At 42.9% G+C, this 22,267-nt stretch overlaps 1 protein-coding gene across 2 annotated transcripts in view; it reads left to right on the plus strand.

Annotated features, from left to right (window-relative positions):
- TEX12 (testis expressed 12) overlaps positions 1-22,267 on the plus strand; it is a 299,352-nt gene that overhangs the window by 26,121 nt on the left and 250,964 nt on the right. For both annotated transcript variants that reach the window (XM_085609297.1, XM_085609298.1), the window contains exons 4-5: positions 486-554; positions 818-871. In XM_085609297.1, the coding sequence (XP_085465423.1) occupies positions 486-554; positions 818-871 (123 nt within the window). The remainder of the gene's footprint in view (positions 1-485; positions 555-817; positions 872-22,267) is intronic.

Here is a 22,267-nt window from a genome sequence, read left to right on the forward strand (position 1 = left end):
GTTTCTTGTTCTAGTAACTTTGGCGTATGTTTCCCTATCTGGCAATGTATAACTACCCTGTACCAATTATATTCCCACCTATTTCATTAGGTCCTAGTCTACTGGAAAAGCATACTTGGGTTCTCCTTCTCATGCTTTCTACCATTTGCGTTAACTCTATTTTGCTAGAACGTACGAGGCAATTTGTTCTTCCCACCATACCTTCACACAAGACACTAGGCTGTGATTTCCTTAACAAATTGCACCAAGAATCGCCCAGAGATGTCAAAAACAGTGGCATCATGCACTTCATAACCTCACAAAATAGGAAAGGACATCTTAATCAGGGTGCCATTCAAGTAATAAAATCTATTTGCTTTCTGCCAACCCATTGTGGTGTTTTTGTCAGACAAAGTTGCATATATGAAAAGTAGTTCACATTTTTATGTGTAACAGAAACCAGTTTGTAACACGTAATTTCAGTGTTTTCCAATGCGTATTTCTAGGTGAGAATGCCAAGTTTAACAACGAAAACTAGTGAACAGAAAGGCCCCAAGCGTAAAAAAGAAGCAGAGGTAAGAAGAAAGCCTTGTAGCAGAAAATATGATAACTTGAAGTTTGTCAGCAATTTGTCTTTCATATTTGTCAGCAATTTGTCTTTCATACGTGTACATACTAATTCCCGACGTCACACGAATTGTTGAGAGCAAAAATAAATACATAATATCCTTCACTTTTAGCCCGTGTAAGTTGCTTTGCAAATGTAGTGATGCCACTGAAGCTACAAAAGGAACTACCACCAATAGACCTTTCAGATTTCTTTCTTCTCACTTTTAAGGAGACCGCTGTGCCGGATTACAGAAATTTACCCAGGAAGGAGGATAATTTGCAAGTAATTATTATTTTGTGTTAAATTAACTATCAAAAAGAAGTGGTGTCAGTACGGTTTTGATGCAGCATCAATAAATTTACATGTTTTTTTACAATATACGAAATTTCAACATTGGTGTTTGTTGCAGTAAAACAGCTGCAGATAAAATGGAAGAGAGAGTACACCCTACACTGAGAAATGTAGTATTCAACTCCTTGATAGAGAGCTATATTTTCCCTCATACAGGGTTTTATGTACAAAGAACAATAATTTGAAATTGATCCTTTGCTGAATAGCTTACAATGGAGTTTAACTAGTGCTCCCTAGATGGAAATGAATTTTTCCATGTTTAATATCACTCTGGCTGCTGCATTTTCAACCATTTGTAACTTTTTAATGGATTTGGTAAAAAATCCTGAATATACAGTTGCACTAATTTTAGAAGACATACATTTACAATTTGAACTTTTGCTGAACTGAAAACATATAAACAATTTCTTCAAAGCCTCAGTTGGAAAAAAACCCATATTTTAGTAACTGTGTCTGTCTGTTCAGTCAGTGTTAATGCACCATCCATGTTAATTCCAAGAATTATTTTCGCAATCTATAGGGCAGTTTAACAAAGTATGTTGGCTAAAGTCTTGTATCATTTCTAAAAGTGAGTTACAACTGCTGTTATCTTGTTGGTTCTCTGGCAAGCCCCAACCACTTATGAAACACAGGTTTAGTTAGACGGGGAAGTATACTAGTGACAAAATCACGTTTGATGCTTGCTAGTTCTGTGGTGGCTATGAGAAAGTCTCTCTTTCACCCCATTTTATGCAGACTGATGCTGCTGTTTTTTTAACTCTGGGGCATGTACAGCAGTTCCCCAGCATGCAATGTGTGTATTCTGACTACACCAATGGCAGTTAAATATCACCTGTGGACAGCAGCACATATTGTGCCATCCACTGTACTGACAGAAAGCATGACTTAAGGCCTACGTGTGTAGCCTGTCTACTTCAGCTTTTAAGCCTGCATATGAACATGTGTAAATAACCTTTTTAAATCAACAATTCAGAAAGGCTCAGAAAATGTTTACTGCATCCAAAACGGAGTCATATAAGGGGAAAAAAATCGGTAGTTTTTTAAAAGACCCCTCACCCACAAACCGAGTTGGTAGCATGATTCATCAGTGCATCCTAGGTGTGCTTCGATGCCTGATTACTTATTGTCAGAAAGTGCACAATCGCAATGGAAGGGTTAAAATGATGTCAGAGGGTATAGAAACCACATACACCTATGGTTTTAGTTTGATACTATCATATTTTATATTTTACAAACAAAATTCTATATACAATGAAAAAGAAAAATGTGTCCCGTCCCCAGTGAGAAACAGGAACCTAAAATATTGGTGACATAATTGTGACCATATTTTACAAGATTTCCAAGGTATTCAAAAAAGTCGACCATTTAGCAACTCAATACATAATATACAGCAGCTATATATAATAATTCGCGCTGTTAATGGTTCGCTTTCTTTTGTTGCCGACGACATTTCAACCCTATACGTGATCTAGGGTCTCATCAGGACCTATGGATTTAGGGACATCTGATGGGTAGAATGCGCAGCCGCATGAGGTGTACGTGCCAACAGTGGGTGAAGGAGGAAAAGGAAAACAAGATATTCACAAGGACACCCAGCCGGGTACCCAAGTGAGAGTGATGGCTGGCACTCTATGGGTAGCTGAGCACTGTTACTGTGTTGATGATACACAGAGACGTGTATGAAGACGGTGATGAAGAACTCTGGAGTTGGTGTTAATCACAAGCGGCGCCATCGCGCTGACCTGTGAATCACGAATGTTCAATATGGTGGTCTGTACCTACATATGGTATGAAGCCCATCTATAGAAGCAAGTATTTTTCAATAAAGACAAATCCTTCAATAATAGCAGTCCTCAAAGCGCGTGACGATCAACTACGCGGGCAGCACAACAGCGTCAGTCTGTCTGCTGTTGGCCAAATGACAGCAGAGCAGGATCTTTTGGTTGACAATTTGTGGAAAAGAAGTGAATTTAAAACTGTCTCCAGTTGGTGGGAGCCCGGGGCAGGGTTACGAATAGAATGTTTGTGAGGTGTAGATGATCTCTTACATCCCACAACTGGTCTACATGTTTCACCCAACTAGTCGATTATAATGGCTTTCATCATGACCAATAGTGAAAACGTCAAAGGAAATTAAACCTTCGGGGCTGTGAAAGCACACGCACTAAGGAGTGCTTGAAACGTGAAGAGTATTATCTCTATTTTCTGGGTGAAACAGTAACTTATGGTTTACACCCGACACGCAATACCTGTAGAAAAAAATATGACATAATTATTCAAGGTCATTACTGTACAGTAGTGTTTTTGTAATGCAGTCTGTAATGTGAAACCACCATCACACATAATCATAGGTGCTCGTGCATGCGCGAAGATCAATCAATGGCGCAACCATCAATGAATTTGCAAGTCTTCAGTGCTTTCGGAAAAAGCACCACAAAGCGTCATCATTATCAATGAATGAAAATGTACTATGCTTAGTCATTTATGCACAAGCATTTCTCGCTGTGCATGTATAAGAAAAAAACATGTGCTGTAACTTAGTTCCGCCCTCATAGGTTCTTTTAGCATGCATTCAAAAGTCGGCATTCCCATTAGGGGGTACAGCCTCTTTTAAAAAAATCTGAATGTAATCACTTCATTGTATTTGGTAAATAAACCTTTCCCAGGCAGAGAAATCTTGGCAATAAGTTAACTGAAGTGTCTAAGAAAATTGGCATACCATATTTTTAAGAATTATCCTGGTGTAAAGAGAACATTTGAAATAATATTGAATTGCTCACTCGAGTTATATTTTAATCAGTAGCATGGATCCCAGCGGGGGACTGGGCCTGTAGTCACACTCTAGATGGGGTACACGAAAGTTTGTTGAGTGAGCCATACCCAGAAACATTTTGGCGGATTACTGACAAAAATCTAGGCTCCCCCTGTCCCGCTTTCTTTGTCAAGGTCCACTGTCCGTGTTGCATACCTACTGCAGTCCTAACACGAAATCCCGAAATTGCTCCAGTGGCCGCCTGTTGTCTCTAAATAATTACCTTGAGCCAGGTTTCCGGACCTTGCGTCACTTGCGCATGTAAGCACGATGACGTCACAGAGCCGGGCTCGCGTGTCCGGGCAAGTGACGCACGGTCCAGAATACAAACCAGGGGAGAAGGACAAGTTCTCTCAAACTTCTCGCTCTCTCTACTTGTATTATAAATAACCTTTTTAACGCGACAGAGCCCTACTTTTAAACATTAAATAAATGACTTTTAAGTGTCCCTTGCGGCCCACCTGGTAGAGTGCCTAGTATTTTTTGTTGGCATGCACATTTAGTGACTAGCCCCAAAAAAACTATTTTCATTATTTTGAAGCTGCTCTTATGAGGAAAGCTAAAGTTCAGATAAAATATTAATTGTACTCTCTTTGTTTTGGGACAGACTACTAGAATGATTCAATCACTATTTGTAATGTTTATTGAAAATCAAATTCACTGTTGAAGCCAGATTTTTAATAAATGTTTAGGACAAGTAACTTTAAAAAAGTATCTCCTATTAGGCTTGAACTTCTAGATTGCTAATTGGAACTAGCCTGCTAGCAGCTGCACCCTGTCAGTGCTTCCCCTTTATGAGGTATGAAAACTAATCTCAGAGCAGAAACAAGAGCTTAAGCCTTTTGGCAGGAAGATCTGCCTGTATAGAGGGTGATTCTGCTCCACTTAGGATGGGCAGCTAAGGAGGGTTAATGAACGTCATTAACTTGAAATAGACATGGTGAAGCCTACCCATTAATAGTTAATTCTAATTGTAGAACTGAGAAGCAAAGCCTATGTTTACTGGGCCATCAATAGCCAGCTTGCACCCGGAGGGGGAGTTGGTCCCAAAAGTACTGTGGTGTAGTTGAGGAGAAAGGGACTGCTCATTTCCCTAAAGACACCCCTAGCTGTCACACCAGCAGCCTCAAAGGGCAGAAGCGTGCTGATATTTTACTCGGAATATTGCACTGTGGCATAGTTTGCTGTAAAGAAAACAGGATATGGTACAAGAGGTGCCCCCTGGGAACCTTTTTTTTCTCATTGGTTAGAGTGTGTCCAGGAGTCACTCAGCCCCGAATCCTTCCAAAGTGACAACTCACCCACAGCTCATCACAACACATTGAGTACACCTAGTCTTTTTTATAGTGCTTAAAATGCTCCAGCGGTGCAAGCCTGAAGTTGTATTTGACAAGTCTAGAGGTAGAAATCTTGACCAAGAGAAGATGCAGAAAGTATCCAACAGATGTGAGGACTTCGGCAGTTGCAAAATTGGAATTTTCATTGCTTTGACCTTTTCCTGCCAGAACAGACAGGTTCCGTAAGACCTCGTCCAACTGCCATGCGACTTCAAAAGGCTTTGCCCATAGAGCCTGCAGCAATTCTCTGCTGAACAATAGAGCTTTGTTGGACCTGCCCTCGCTGCAGGGTAAACCAAAAACATTTTTGCCTTCACCCCTCGCGTTTTCTGAACCCGTTTTTGTTTGCTTTTAAGACTGTGCACTTTACCACTGCTAACCAGTACTAAAGTGCTTGTGTTCTCTCCTTTAAACATGGTCAAATTGCCTTACAACCAATTGGCACATTTCAATTATTTAGACGTCCCTAGTAAAATGATACTAAATGAACCAAAGACCTGTAAATTAAATGTACCAGTGGGCCTGCAGCACTGATTGTGCCACCCACTTAAGTTGCCTTTCAAACATGTCCCAGGCCAGCATTCAGCCTGTGGGTACAGTTTTAAACTTCCATTTAGACCTGGCAAAATAAACCTTTTGTGTCAAACAATGGGAGTGCAAGGGAAGGGAAAGGGTGCGTCCGTATCCCCTGTGTAATATATGTTAAACAATGATGGACAAACCCAATTTATGTGTGGCACAATCACTAGTAGGCAGTGTTTGGAACGCACTGGTTTGTTACAAGACCCCTCACACACCAACCTAGTTGGTGTCATGGTTCATCATTGGGGTCCCAACCGGGTGGCCGAATGCCCCCCGGTTGTGCTACGACGCCTGATTACAGCGGAGCTGATGTGGTGCAAAGATGTGATGTGAATTAAAAATATCTCTGAGAATCCTTGCCTCTCTATTTTTATTAATGGCGGCTCAGGATATGATTACAAATTATTTGTGATGCAACTAAAAATAATTAATTATCTTGTAGTTGTCGATGTGATAGGTCTACATGTTTCAGCCCGCAGGAAAATGTAGGGGGGGGGCTTTCTTCAGGACCGGTGAAAGTGGTGAGTGGCAAAGTGAGTAGTGCCACGTGAAAAGTGAAAACAATGAAAAACTAGTACCTGCACACGCGCTAAGGTGTGTGGACTGCGTGTCTACGTACTTACGGACACTTATGAAAAAAGGACCTGTGGGAAATAGGAAACAGCACAGAATATGTATATACACTTGACAAATAGCATAATTGCAGTGGTATTAGGCAACATAAAATGCACTCTTAAGTGCTATGGTCATCCAATTTGACCTACCAGGTGATGGTACCTATAGATGCAATACAAACATATGGTGGGCATGCTGCATGCTAAGGTAGTGCAGCAGCTAGTATGATAGTATACAGTCTTAACGTTGCTATGAGGCTGTGAGACTTCCACGTGACAATCTAGTGGCAACCAAGGGTTGTCACGATGTTGGCTTTGTTCACCGTGATGTACAGTGCTGCAACGCAATAGTGTGGAAGCTTTCCACAGTGGTGGTGAAGTTGTGCGTGGGCGTCATTTACGTGAACGCACACGTGAGGTAGCCGGCATAGTGCCGTCATGCGGAGCTATCCAAGTATGCGTTATTAAAAACAAGGGAAGCGGCATCGCTTCAATCAGCAGCGCTTATGTTAAAAGATATAATTACACTATGGTTGAGATAAAGTAGCTGATCGGGGCTCGAGAGGAGTTCGCTCCTCTGTCAGACTCTGGGGAGACAGAAAAATCGGAGTGAGAGGCATGTGAGCTGCCAGGTCGAGAATGCTCATGGGAAGCCTCTATGTACTATCAGTCGCACAACCTTACTTGGTATCAGAGCGTAACCCACCAAAAACCTGTTGTGGTCTCCCGTCATCCTGGATGGTAGTGAGGGCCGGCGTGTACTCGGTATAAATAGCTGCTGGATCCATTGAGTACGTGCCGGTTGTGGGCGAGGGCCGGGCTGTGTGTGTAGGCGTGACGATGCGAAATCGGTGCCTGCGCATGCGTGGCGGTGAGATGCTCACGGATGCGTGATGGGGATATCTGGTTGACATCGAGCGCGCATGTGCAATTGAAGGGCAATAGCGCGACAATGAGGGCTTGATCTTACAATGATGGCAGTGTGCTCATGGGCTAAAAAGGAGCAGAATGTGGCCCGTTGCGCGAAATGGAGCGCTTGATCAAGCAGAGTATAAGGCTATGCTAAGTGCTAGAAAGTGGTAAAGGCAAGCACAGTGAAATAAGTGGACCGCAACTCGAGACTCATGGTAGTGGACTGTGCTTAGCAAGAGGGGGAACCTAAGGGGTGAGACCACTATGGTCTATTAGTGTATGTTGCGCTGCCTAGTCGGTAAAGCCGGAAGCGTCTACCTTAATTGATGGCGCAGACCGAGTAGTGGTGAGGCACAGTTAGTGAGAAAGTGCCTGTGCAGGCCTGGCTCTGTAGGTATCCCTTAATGGTAAGGCTTATTGGCACAATTAGAGGGGAAGGTGTGATGCGGGCTTGGCTCTGACACACAAGAGAAAGGTGCGCAAGACTGGGTGTTTCCGTTAGATGTCTATGCTCTTCTGAGACTGTTCCAGGGGATATTGTCGTTCAGGCCTGTGATGTGGCTTGATAGACGATATATCAATCTTTGTTCTTTTTCAAGAAGGCGGCTCTGGATGTTAGGTGAATTGGGGTCTAGTGCTTCTATGACCACCCATCTCATGTCGTTGGTCGTGTGGCCAGTCTCAAGAAAGTGGTTTGTCATCCTGGTGGTGTTTTTCTTGCACCGTATGGTGCTGCGGTGTTCGCAGACCCTGGTTTTGATTTTGCGAGTAGTCATGCCCATGTATGTTAGGTTACAAGGGCAACCGATCCGGTATATGACATGTTCTGTGTTGCAGTTAGTGTGTTTTCGCATTTCCCATACCTTTCCTGGTTCCAGGTTGAGGTTTTTTACGGTCTCAGTGATGTGGCCAACACTGCTGTTCCTGCACGGGAAATGACCTGTGATGCTTGGGAGCCCCCAGGGATTTAGAACCGTACTTGCAGGTCTTTGTGGTGGTGTCGATCTGGTGGATACTATGGCGTCTTTTATGGATCTTGCTCTCTTGTTAGAGAGAAGGGGTGGTTCCCAGTTAAGGTTGCCTGTCTTCAGTATTTTCCAGTGCTTCCGGATGATCTGTGAGACTTTGTTAGTCACGGTGTTGTATGTTGTCACACATGTTAGTGGTGGTGGGGTGGGTTCTCGCATCTGAGTTTCAATGAGTCCTTCGCGGTTCTGGTTTCTGGCCCTCTTGTTGGCTTTGTTCGTTATGCGTTCAGGGTATCCTCGTAGGTGTAGTTTGTTACTCAGGTCTATGGCTTGGGATTTGTAATCTTTAATTTTGCTGCAGTTTCTGCCTAGCCGGAGGTATTGGCCATATGGGAGGTTTTCGCGAAGCGATCTTGGATGGAAGCTGGTAAAGTGAAGTAGGGAGTTGCGAGCGGTGGGTTTGAAATGGGTCTTGCTCTTGAGACCTCCTCCTACTGCTTCAATATCCAGATCCAGAAATGTAGTCTGTTGTCTGTCGAAATTATGTGTGAAGCGAAAATTGGGATCACATGTGTTGAGCCAGTCACAGAATGTAACCAGGGATTCACTGGATCCTTCCCAAAGCAATAGAATGTCGTTGATGTAACGTTTATAAAATTTGATTTGGGGAATTCGTAGTTGGTTGTTGTCGTGTAGATGTTTGGTCTTGAAATCGTACACGTACAGACCCGCTACACTGGGAGCGAAGACACTCCCCGTGGAAGTCCCGTACTTCTGGAGGTAGAGTCTGCCTTTATATCCAAAGAAGTTTTCTTTGAGTGCAAGTGTTGCACACTCCAGAACGAAGGATGTAGAAGTTTGATGTTGCCAGTTGGAGTTGTTCAGGGCATTTTCTAGTACTCTGAGGGTGTCATCTTGTGGGAGACTCGTGTACAGGCTCTCCACATCGAGACATACCAGGAGTGAGGTGTTGGGGTCATAGGGTACGGCCGCTATTAGGCCTAGTAGGTCTTTAGTGTCTTTTAGGTAAGTGCTGGTTGATTGTACCCGGGGTTGCAAGAAATGGTCGCAGTAGCGTGACAGGGGCTCTAATAGTGATCCAATGCCCGAGACGATGGGTGTCCAGGGGGGGGGCATTATATTCTTGTGGGTTTTGGGAACGATGTAAAAGTACGGTATTTTGCCTGTCGTAGTGGTCAGGAACTTGGCCTTGCTCTTAGTGATCAAACCTGTGTTCTCTGCATCTTCCACAAGGGTGTGGATGCGTGTTTTCAGAGCTGTGCTTGGATCGTATGTCAGTCTCTCATAGGTTTTGGTGTCATTGAGTAGCCGGTCACATTCCCGGTGATAGTCCTCTTTGTTGAGTATGACAGTGCCCCCACCTTTGTCGGCTGGTTTTATTATGATCTCAGGGTTGCCTTTCAATGATTGTAGAGCCATGTGTTCTGACCGGCTCGTGTTTTGGAAAGTGTTGGGTTATTCCAGAGCTTCAATCTCTTTGAACACAGTTTGTTCGTACACAAGTATCTCTGGTGGTACTGTGCTTGGAGGTGGAATAAATGTTGACTTTACTCTGAAGGGTGTGTCCCCTTGTTGTTCAGAGTCTGGTTGAGTGGGGGAGTTCTCAAAGAAAGCTTTAAGCTTGAGTTTGCGGAAGAACTCTGCTAATTCGCAATGTAGCTTGAATTTGTCAAGTCTTGCTGTGGGAGCGTAGCCAAGTCCTTTTTCTAGTACTGCTTTTTCTGCTGGCGTGAGAGCATGTTTGGAGAGGTTGGTGATGAGACTCAACGTGTGCTCGGGCCTGGTTGTTGGTCTCTTGTTTTGCTCCTTGTCAGTGCTCCTTGTTGTGGGTCGTCTTCCCAGTGTACCTGGTTCCCTCTGCGTCTCCTTCCGCGTCCTCGTCGGCCTCTTCCTAAAAAAGGTTGCTGTTGATTTTGGTTCATGCATGGTGGTGAAGGGCCAAAGGGCGTGTTCCAACCGTATCCAAAATGTGGGTGCATTTGGGGATACATTGGGGGGTAATGTATATTAGGTCCCGGAGGTCCTTGGGTCCACGGTTGTTGCCAACCTGTATGTCCACCTCTTCCTTGTTGTCGTCTGCGATAACTGCCAGTGCTGGAGCCGCTGCTCCCTGATGAGTCATTATCGTATGATGCGACTGATGTGTCTGCTCTGGTTGGTGGTTGGTAGTCGGCTTCAGCATATGGATTGGCATAGGAGAATCTTTTCAGGTCCTTCTGGAATTTATTGATCTTGCTTTGGGTAAGGCCCTCTTTGTATTCGTTTAGATCTTTATTTGTTTCGTCAAGCCGTTTTTTTGTATGAAGTGTGGCTTTGAAATGGGTTTCTGTTGTTTGTATCTCAATGAGAAAGGCGTCTGAGAGGCGTTTAGATGTTTGCATGAGAAGGATCATCCAGTTTCGTGTGCATCGCCATGCTATTTGGGCCCATTCTTTTCGGAAGGTGGCATCCTCTAGGAAGATTCATGGGACATTGGTGACGATTAGTCCCCTGGGCGCAGTGTTGTTCCATAAATATTCGGTTAGGATCACTCCATGGAGTATGGTTCTTATCCGATTTTGCTTTTTTTCATTGAGGCTTTCCCAATCAGCAGTTTGTGCGATGGAGGATGCCATATTGAAATCCGCCAATAGTGGTAGGTTGTCCAGAATTTTGTTAACGTCATCCAGAGTGAACCCTAGACCAGGGTTCTCGGCCATAGTGAGTAAAGCGTGCTTCTTTGAGTATTAAAAGACTGAGGATGTAGGCTCTCACAGCTGTGTGCTGCAAATTAATGTCAATATCAATGGGAGAGCAAGGGAAGGGAAAGTGTGCGTCCGTATCCCCTGTGTAATATATGTTAAACAATGATGGACGAACCCAATTTATGTGTGGCACAATCACTAGTAGGCAGTGCACCACACCAGCTCCGCTGTAATCAGGCGTCGTAGCACAACCAGGAGGCATTCGGCCAGCCGGTTGAGACCCCAATGATGAACCATGACACCAACTAGGTTGGTGTGTGAGGGGTCTTTTAACAAACCCAGTGGGTTCCAAACACTGCCTACTAGTGATTGTGCCACACATAAATTGGGTTCGTCCAGCATTGTTTAACGAAATAAACCTTTTGCCAGGCCTAAACCTTCCTTTGTTAATACATATGTCACCCTTTATCTACAGTGAGGCCTACCTCTCCCATTGGGTAACTTTGTGTTACCTTATTACATTTAATAAGTGATAACGTTTGATTGGGAGCTGGTAAGAAAGTCATGTTTGGAGTCTGAGGAATAGTAATTTAAAACCCTCTTTATTGGGAAAGTCGCATTTTAAGTCACAGTTCTGAAAATGCTACTGTCAGAAAGTTGTCATTTTCTTCTCCTAACAATTTGGTGCCTGCAGCCTGTTTATTGGTCACATGACTAGGTGCAGATGTCCTTTGGGTATACCTTCCAGGCAGTATCAAAATAGAAGGTCTGGGGGTTGGCAGGATGGGCCATCCTGACTTAATGGGGGGCAAGCCCTACCACACTGGCACTTCAAAGGCACTGGCCTAACACACTCAGAAAGGACTTCACACTAGCCTGTTGGGTTCCCGGAGAGACTGGGTCCTGGCAAACTCCAGAAGCTTCTCCCACTTCAATGTCGTCACAGTGTATGAAAAGGAGATCATCAGCCCCCCTTTTCAGTTCACTTCTGGACCTTTGGATTCTACAGAAGGATGCCCTGCTGCTTGAGGCCTGTCCTGCTTGCTGAGAAGGAAGACGGCACCTGCACCCTTCATCTCAGGCTGAAGTGACTCGAAGGGTCAGCTGACTGACCTGCTGTGTAAAGCTACAGGGACACACCATGCTCCTGAGGCCTCTCTGCAACTGCCCAGCTGACCTTCTGCAACTGAACCTGCAGCTCGACCTACCTGAGCCCTGCTGGCCTCAGTTCCTGATACCCAACATGTGCCTCATAGGTCCTCCTTGAAGAAAAGGAAAAAATGCAACCGCAAACGGGCTTGTTCGTGACAAGATCTAGCTGCTCTCGCGAAGCTCCTGCAACCTCAGCTCTTCACGCTACAGCAACCGCTAATGACGTCTGGCAATGCAAGATCTAGAGCATCGACAGCCCGCGATGACCACTAACGTGATTTTTCATCAACGACCATCTGACACCATCTTCGCGCTACAGCGGCGACCATCCGCAATGCTCTCCCTGCTCCTAGCAGCCTCCTCCATCGGTAACAGAACTCTTCCCACTGGACTTTAAAAGGTAACTTTTTTAGTGGGAATAACCTGGATCCTGTATCTTGACCGGCCAGATAACCGGAAGTGGCGCTTTTAGGCTCTAAGCTTACCTTAAATCTTTGAAATTGCATATCTCCGGTTATACTGATTGGATTTTTGTCATTTTAGTGCCAATTAATAAAAAAACAAAATTACTCTGTTTCTAAATTGGTGTTCTATTTTTCTAGTGTTATGTTTACACTTTATTACTGTTTGTGGGCTGCATGAATACTTCACTCATTGGTTCTGAGATAAGCCTGACTGCTTTTGTGCCAAGGGGTTAAGCACAGGATAATTTAGTGACTTTTGTGATTTACCCTAATGGGAATTGTGGCTGTCGCTTGAGAAGGACTTACACCCACCTCAACCAACAGCCCAATTTCTCACATTAATGTGCAGTAGTGTGATGCAGTATTTGTCTGCTCAGTTGCATATAGTTATTTCTATAACAAATAAAATCCAATATTAATAATTTAATACCAATTCAAGTTTTTAAAATTCTCCTTTATTGGATCTTTTGCTTTTTCCAAATTCACTCTCATTCTACCTGATTGTTGGTGCCTGTGACTATACCTGCAAGAATGGAATTCCATCTGGTGAAGAAAGAAACTCAAGGCCTATTAATTTTTTAGAGGAGTTTCGGGTCCTGCAGAAGGACCGACAATCTACAAAGGTCAACAAACCACCAACATCACGGGGTCGTGGACGGGGAAGAGGCAGGGGAAACGTCGGAACAGAAGGAAGAGAATCCAACAACGTTGTGAATACAGGCAGAGGAAGGGGCGTAGTGGGAAATCGTCGTACACTCTCAAACAAAAATTACTAATGGATACCGAAATGGTAAATAGAACAGTGGTGAACCTGTCGAAAAGACCTATGACTGATGTTGAAAAACGTACACTTTGCCTAGGCCTTTCATTCTGTCCCTCTTCCTCTTTCAAATACACTGACACTAGAATTGATCTTTTTAAATATGTAAGAAAACTGAAACTTAAGAAATGGCACGCATTAAAAAGATTAGGATACCAACAGCCTTCTTATAAAGCGGATACCATACCTGACAGTAATTTGATGATCAGTGATGTAGACAACCTGATCACTTTAGCTGAACTGGCCCAAGAGAATAACAACAGTAGCGAAATACCCAGCATTACACAGACTCTTGATGATATGGAAGTGTCACATGCAGCAGCAGCACATACCCTTTTTAGAACCAAATCTACCTTCATACCCCTTTTGCCTCATGACAACATCGATTCTTTTCAGGACTGTACTATCAAATCCTTAATGGAGCTTAGACTCAATATACCCAAACGTGCCCATGACACCAAAAATAACATTTCCTCTTCTCACAGAGACAAGCACTTAAATCATTGGCCGAAGACACTAGCATCGTAATCCGCCCAGCAGATAAGGGGGGAAACGTGGTGATATTGGATAGGGATGAGTACATCAGTGAGGCTATGAGACAGTTAGAAGATAATAATTTTTATATACATATTACCACCAATGTATATAATCAAAGTATCACTGACATTTGGGAGAAACTCAGCGTATGGAAAGACAAAGGTCTCATTGAGTGGGAAGAATATTGTTATTTGAAAAAAGATCATCCTAAATTGCCCATTCTGTACCTTCTTCCCAAACTGCATAAATGTAAGATCCAACCTCCAGGACGCCCTATTGTGTCTTCTATTTGATGTGCTACTGAGCACATTTCCAAATACATTGACCATTTTCTGAGAGAGTTTGTCGTCCTTCTTCCTAGCTACCTAAGAGACACAAAGGATTTTCTTTCTAAGATAGAAAACTTAGAGTGGAAGTCCGACTATCTGTTCATGGTACTGGATGTTAAATCTCTTTACACGATCATTGACCACACACAAGGGCTTGAAGCATGTGAACATTTTCTGAAGCTTAGACCTCTCAAATATCGTGAGCATAGTCGGATGATAATGGAGATGACTGACTTCTGCCTCAAGAATAACATATTTTCTTTTAATGGCGCCCTCTACAGGCAAGTAAAGGGTACTGCAATGGGTTCATGCTTTGCTCCCAGTTTTGCCAATCTTTTTATGGGATACTGGGAGCAAGAAATTTTTGCCAGCACTACCCTACAGAAGGACTTTCAGCAAGTCATCATATGGCTACGCTATATAGATGATTTATTTATCATCTGGAGCGGACTACAGGAGGAAGCTGAGTATTTTTTGGTGAAACTGAACACCACCAATACAACATCTCTTTGTCTGGCATTATACATGCCATCTGTGCTGAATACCTTGATGTCCGGCTGGTGATCAAGGAGGACAAGCTGTGCACCTCATTGTTCCGCAAAGAGACGGCAGGCAACAGCATCCTACATGCCCTCAGCAGTCACCCGGAAGCTCTCAAATGGAGCATACCATATGGGGAACTGCTGAGGGCAAAAAGGAACTGTAACAACCTTGAGTCTTTCTCCCTAGAGGAAGAAGTTATCATCAACAGATTTCGGAGTAGAGGCTATCCTAACTGGGTTCTCAAAAAAGCTACAGAACGGGTTAATGCTGTACAGCGTACTGACACTTTGAAAGATAAACCGATGCCTGAGGAAGACAGTGATTTGTCAGGTACACGGGTGATCCTCACCTTTAACTCTGAGGCACAAAAAATCAGACATATACTCACGAAACACTGGAGTATCTTGAAATCTGACAGTATTTTGGGCAACTCACTACCTGACCGTCCCACTATCACATATAGAAGAGACAAAAACATCCGGGATATGGTGGTCAAACATGACATAACGCAGTATCCTATCAACGAAGGACTTGGTCTGCTAGGATTTTATCCTTGCGGGCACTGTAAGGCGTGTCATCATAGTAAATTTAAGACTACCGTAGAGTACAATGGAACAAGTAAGAAACTAACACAATTTCTGACCTGTAGCTCCAATTTTGTAATTTATGTGATTGAATGTACTTGCAAACTGTGGTATATAGGAAGTACGATCTGTCCAGCTAAAAAGAGGATATTAGAACACCTTAGAGCTATTTCTCATAATGATCCCAAATACCCGGTTGCTTGTCATTTCAATGAACGTCATTTTGCCAATGTTGCAGATTTGAGCTACATGATTTTGGAACAAATCCCCAGGAATCCTCGAGGCGGTGATAGAGTGCTGACCTTGAGACAACGGGAATCTAGATATATCATTGAATTCCTGACCAAAAGTCCGAGGGGGTTTAACTTAGATGAAGAACTGTCCATTCATCTGAAGACATGATCTTTTTCCCACTGATAGCTAGGCCCCTGAATTACACCTGATACTGGCTTGTATGGTTTACCTAGTTTTGTTTATTAAGGGTTTTGTATTCTCTACTGAATCATTTTATTTGCCTGCACTGTGTTGCGACAAATATTTTAACTGCATTTCTGTCCTCCATTTAGGCTGTTGTTTTTGTACATACATTTAGAATCTAATGTGTATATTTTGTATGTTTTTATACAGGAGTGAAGGAAGGAGCCCCCTCATTGGCACACACCGACACGGGCATCCTACCCTTTCCTCCGTTCCTGTTCAACACTTACACCTCTTCGCACTGGGACTTTGGTATTTGTTGTGGTATTCTAGTTTAGATGAGACTCGGATATAGGTCATTGTTCAGTGTCTTTTAATCTTTATTTGCTTTAAGGAATAGCACTATGTTTGTACCATTGCTTCTAGTAGCCCCCTGATACTGATATCTACTGAACCTGACAGTTGTTGTGTTCTCCTATTTTAGTAGAATTAATTCTTCAAGCATTAGTGACATTATTTCTGTGACTAATTCTAAGTCCTAACTTGAACTATGTATTAGAGTACATTTGACTCTCAATTTGACGTCGAGCAGCACTATACTGTAATCTTAATTTTGGAGTCTAGTGCGAATGTTACACACACTTGTGACACTTATTGATTGGTTCATTGACCTGTTGGCTCTATTGCAGATGTATTATTCTGTATTATGCATATTGTGCAATACTGATTTGTTGGTTAACGCATGTTACATACCTAATCGGCTATTGAAGACAATCTTGTTATTTCTTTGTGGCGACCGCGCCTGGGAATTACCCGAGCCTGCGCCTATTGTGCAGATATCCACGATATTTGGGAGGTTAGATTTACAATCTTTAGAACACAGCAATTTTTGCAATCCATAGCTGTGCATAATATCGTCATGAACGTTATTTCTGCATTTGCTTCTTGCTTATGTTGAAATATCTGCCTTTCCAATATGGCGATTTCGCCAGGTAACACACGAACCTCAGCCCAGTCCTCTCTTCTTTGCCATGACACTTCCTTTTCACACACAACTTTATTTAATTTTGAGTGTTTGTGTTTGTGGTTACACGTGATCAAGGCTCTCGCCGAAATGCGTTGTGTAATAAATATTCTGACCTTCATTACGGAGTTGCCGTGCCTTTATTACTGAGAGCATACGTTATTACTGGGATTTTCTGAAACTTTGACTTTGCCGGTGAGCTTCGCCGGCGTGTATGCCACCCTCCATGGGTCCCAGCACCCCAGAAGAAGCGATGTTTAATTTTGGAATATATATATATATATATATTTTCCATCAAGGTGCTCTGCTGCAAGAACGCACTCCACAACAGATGGTTCTCAGGACCCTTTATTTCCAAAAACCGGCAATTGCGTTCCGAATTTCTTAAGCGCCTGACGCGTTTCAAAGCAGATTAGCTTCTTTTTCAAAGGCAGTGCATAGAAGATTTCGGTGCTCAAGACGCACTACGTCACTGATTGGCTTAAGTAGTCCTCCCAGTCATTAGATTAGCATATTGCATTCTGGTAATTGTGGTGCGTCTTTTTAATGAGTCCCAAAATACTTTTAAATTTTGCATGTATTGTCCCTTAGTAGGGTTCAGGCAGCACTCCGGTTGTTTTTACAGGAATCTGTTGTGCCGATGAGGTATTGAAAAGTTCCCAACTCCTCCGGCCCCATACCGTAGTGAAGGGGTGGTGCAGTTCTTCACGACCGATGCCGTCGTGTCAATATTTTCCATATTCACGGCATCGGTCGTGAAGAACTGCACCACCCCTTCACTACGGTATGGGGCCGGAGGAGTTGGGAACTTTTCAATACCTCGTCGGCACAACAGATTCCTGTAAAAACAATCGGAGTGCTGCCTGAACCCTACTAAGGGACAATACATGCAAAATTTAAAAGTATTTTGGGACTCATTAAAAAGACGCACCACAATTACCAGAATGCAATATGCTAATCTAATGACTGGGAGGACTACTTAAGCCAATCAGTGACGTAGTGCGTCTTGAGCACCGAAATCTTCTATGCACTGCCTTTGAAAAAGAAGCTAATCTGCTTTGAAACGCGTCAGGCGCTTAAGAAATTCGGAACGCAATTGCCGGTTTTTGGAAATAAAGGGTCCTGAGAACCATCTGTTGTGGAGTGCGTTCTTGCAGCAGAGCACCTTGATGGAAAATATTGACACGACGGCATCGGTCGTGAAGAACTGCACCACCCCTTCACTACGGTATGGGGCCGGAGGAGTTGGGAACTTTTCAATACCTCATCGGCACAACAGATTCCTGTAAAAACAACCGGAGTGCTGCCTGAACCCTACTAAGGGACAATACATGCAAAATTTAAAAGTATTTTGGGACTCATTAAAAAGACGCACCACAATTACCAGAATGCAATATGCTAATCTAATGACTGGGAGGACTACTTAAGCCAATCAGTGACGTAGTGCGTCTTGAGCACCGAAATCTTCTATGCACTGCCTTTGAAAAAGAAGCTAATCTGCTTTGAAACGCGTCAGGCGCTTAAGAAATAAGGAACGCAATTGCCGGTTTTTGGAAATAAAGGGTCCTGAGAACTATCTGTTGTGGAGTGCGTTCTTGCAGCAGAGCACCTTGATGGAAAATATTGACACGACGGCATCGGTCGTGAAGAACTGCACCACCCCTTCACTACGGTATGGGGCCGGAGGAGTTGGGAACTTTTCAATACCTCATCGGCACAACAGATTCCTGTAAAAACAAACGGAGTGCTGCCTGAACCCTACTAGGGGACAATACATGCAAAATTTAAAAGTATTTTGGGACTCATTAAAAAGACGCACCACAATTACCAGAATGCAATATGCTAATCTAATGACTGGGAGGACTACTTAAGCCAATCAGTGACGTAGTGCGTCTTGAGCACCGAAATCTTCTATGCACTGCCTTTGAAAAAGAAGCTAATCTGCTTTGAAACGCGTCAGGCGCTTAAGAAATTCGGAACGCAATTGCCGGTTTTTGGAAATAAAGGGTCCTGAGAACCATCTGTTGTGGAGTGCGTTCTTGCAGCAGAGCACCTTGATGGAAAATATTGACACGACGGCATCGGTCGTGAAGAACTGCACCACCCCTTCACTACGGTATGAGGCCGGAGGAGTTGGGATCTTTTCAATACCTCATCGGCACAACAGATTCCTGTAAAAACAACCGGAGTGCTGCCTGAACCCTAAGGGACAATACATGCAAAATTTAAAAGTATTTTGGGACTCATTAAAAAGACGCACCACAATTACCAGAATGCAATATGCTAATCTAATGACTGGGAGGACTACTTAAGCCAATCAGTGACGTAGTGCGTCTTGAGCACCGAAATCTTCTATGCACTGCCTTTGAAAAAGAAGCTAATCTGCTTTGAAACGCGTCAGGCGCTTAAGAAATTCGGAACGCAATTGCCGGTTTTTGGAAATAAAGGGTCCTGAGAACCATCTGTTGTGGAGTGCGTTCTTGCAGCAGAGCACCTTGATGGAAAATATTGACACAACGGCATCGGTCGTGAAGAACTGCACCACCCCTTCACTACGGTATGGGGCCGGAGGAGTTGGGAACTTTTCAATACCTCATCGGGACAACAGATTCCTGTAAAAACAACCGGAGTGCTGCCTGAACCCTACTAAGGGAGAATACATGCAAAATTTAAAAGTATTTTGGGACTCATTAAAAAGACGCACCACAATTACCAGAATGCAATATGCTAATCTAATGACTGGGAGGACTACTTAAGCCAATCAGTGACGTAGTGCGTCTTGAGCACCGAAATCTTCTATGCACTGCCTTTGAAAAAGAAGCTAATCTGCTTTGAAACGCGTCAGGCGCTTAAGAAATTCGGAACGCAATTGCCGGTTTTTGGAAATAAAGGGTCCTGAGAACCATCTGTTGTGGAGTGCGTTCTTGCAGCAGAGCACCTTGATGGAAAATATTGACACGACGGCATCGGTCGTGAAGAACTGCACCACCCCTTCACTACGGTATGGGGCCGGAGGAGTTGGGAACTTGTAAATACCTCATCGGCACAACAGATTCCTGTAAAAACAACCGGAGTGCTGCCTGAACCCTACTAAGGGACAATACATGCAAAATTTAAAAGTATTTTGGGACTCATTAAAAAGACGCACCACAATTACCAGAATGCAATATGCTAATCTAATGACTGGGAGGACTACTTAAGCCAATCAGTGACGTAGTGCGTCTTGAGCACCGAAATCTTCTATGCACTGCCTTTGAAAAAGAAGCTAATCTGCTTTGAAACGCGTCAGGCGCTTAAGAAATTCGGAACGCAATTGCCGGTTTTTGGAAATAAAGGGTCCTGACAACCATCTGTTGTGGAGTGCGTTCTTGCAGCAGAGCACCTTGATGGAAAATATATATATATATATATATATTCACTGAAAAAACCAAAGGTTTCAGGGGCGTTATAGTTAGGAATTGGTATTTAAAAAACCTTAGAAATTCCCTGAAAAAACCATAGGTTTAGTTAGCTGGACATTTCCCTCGTACAAAACCCTAGAAATTCCCCTGTTATAGTTAGTTCAGCTAACTATAACTCGCGCCCCCGCAATGCACTGCTGATGACGTCACATATTACATCACTCATGACATGGTCAGTGACATCACTGATGACATCACTGATGACATCACTGATGACATCATCTATGTGATAAATTAGTACACCTTCTCACACCCTAATATAACTTCTGATACACCAACTAAAAATTTCAGATGGCCATTTTGAAAACCATAGATACTCCAATACCAATAACTACATACCCACTCATTGACTCTTAGGTCTACATGCACCTCCACTCACTCACCTGTACAATCACTCATACTTACAGTCACTCCGTACAAGACTATCATATGCATTTATACACATATATAGAGACACTCACACACTGCCAATCATCCATTGAGGTACTGACACACCAAGTCAGTTGTGCAAATAATTAAACACAGTCCAATTGACTCACCTATACAGTTAAACACACTCAAGTTCACTTGCTCATAAAAATACTAAAAAATGTTGACACTCTTATTCAATTACTAGTACAAGCACACACTCATCCATACAGCCAGTCCCACAATCATACACTCTCACATATAGATAGTTATTTACTCTTATACACATATACACTGTGTTTCACATATGTAGTTACTGTCACATGTACAACTGAGATATACATTCAATCACTAACACACCCTTACATACACTCACCCAACCATACAGTCCATCACAGTTGCACTCTTAAAACCATGCACCCATAGAATCACCCACTCACACATCTATGCACAGAGTCACACGCACCCCACCCACACATACACTCAGGCACCCTTACAGATACTCAGACAACCAATCAATAACCCATAGAGACGCTCATATTGCTATTCACAAAACTATGCAGCCGCTTATACACCAACAGACAGACAGATACAGACATTCACACAGTTTAGTCACTAGTCTGCAGTAAGATACATTTAATGACTCACTTATAGAGTCAGTTACGCACCTAGAAAATCACCCATTCACACACTTGTACACCCACTTATTCTTCAACAGGCCTTTCCCTATATATATATTAAACATATTAAAACTGTTCAGAAACACATACTCAATGGATGAAGTCATCAAAGATGTCATCAGTGATGTCATTTGAGATGTCATCAGTGATGTCATCAGTGATGTCACTGACGATGTCATGAGTGATGTAATATGTGACATCATCAGCAATGCATTGCGGGGGCTCGAGTTATAGTTAGCTGAACTAACTATAACAGGGGAATTTCTAGGGTTTTGTATGAGGGAAATGTCCAGCTAACTATAACACCCCTGAAACCTATGGTTTTTTCAGTGAATTTCTAAGGTTTTTTAAATGCCAATTACTAACTATAACGTCCCTGAAACCTTTGGTTTTTTCAGTGAATATATATATAAGTATAATAACATATATAAGGCCTTCAAAAAATGTGAGGAAAGGTAAAGGTAAAATGTATTGTAGACTATTTTTATTCATTATAGCATTCCATTTACAATTAAAACTAACATAAAACAATTAGTCATTAAAAGATTGCTCCACATTTAATTCTTGATACCTCACTGGCCCTCGTTTCAGAACCGAAGAATGGGTTAGCATCTTCTGTAACACAATAACTTAATTAACAACTATCAGTTCCAGAAAATGATCTCTTTTCGTCACATAATGATTTTTCCTACTATCTTTCACGACATACTCCAATCTCACGTTGGTAATATATTTCCCAAGGCATGCTAATAGTTCGATATCAAAACCACCCCAAGGCAACTTCATCTCTAAAGTGGTGTGTTGTGTAATGAACAAACACTGACTTCACCACATCTTGTGCTCAGCTTTTAAGTTTGGGTGAAATTTACCATCAAAACAATTTGGTCCGAAATAGGCCTACAAAATTGTAAATCCACGTTCTGGCAGTAATATTCAGAGCAAAGCAGATCTAAAATACATTCAGTGATGGATGTAGAC

The sequence above is a fragment of the Triturus cristatus genome, chromosome 6, assembly GCF_964204655.1.
Source record: "Triturus cristatus chromosome 6, aTriCri1.1, whole genome shotgun sequence".
In the NCBI taxonomy this organism is placed as follows: domain Eukaryota; kingdom Metazoa; phylum Chordata; class Amphibia; order Caudata; family Salamandridae; genus Triturus; species Triturus cristatus.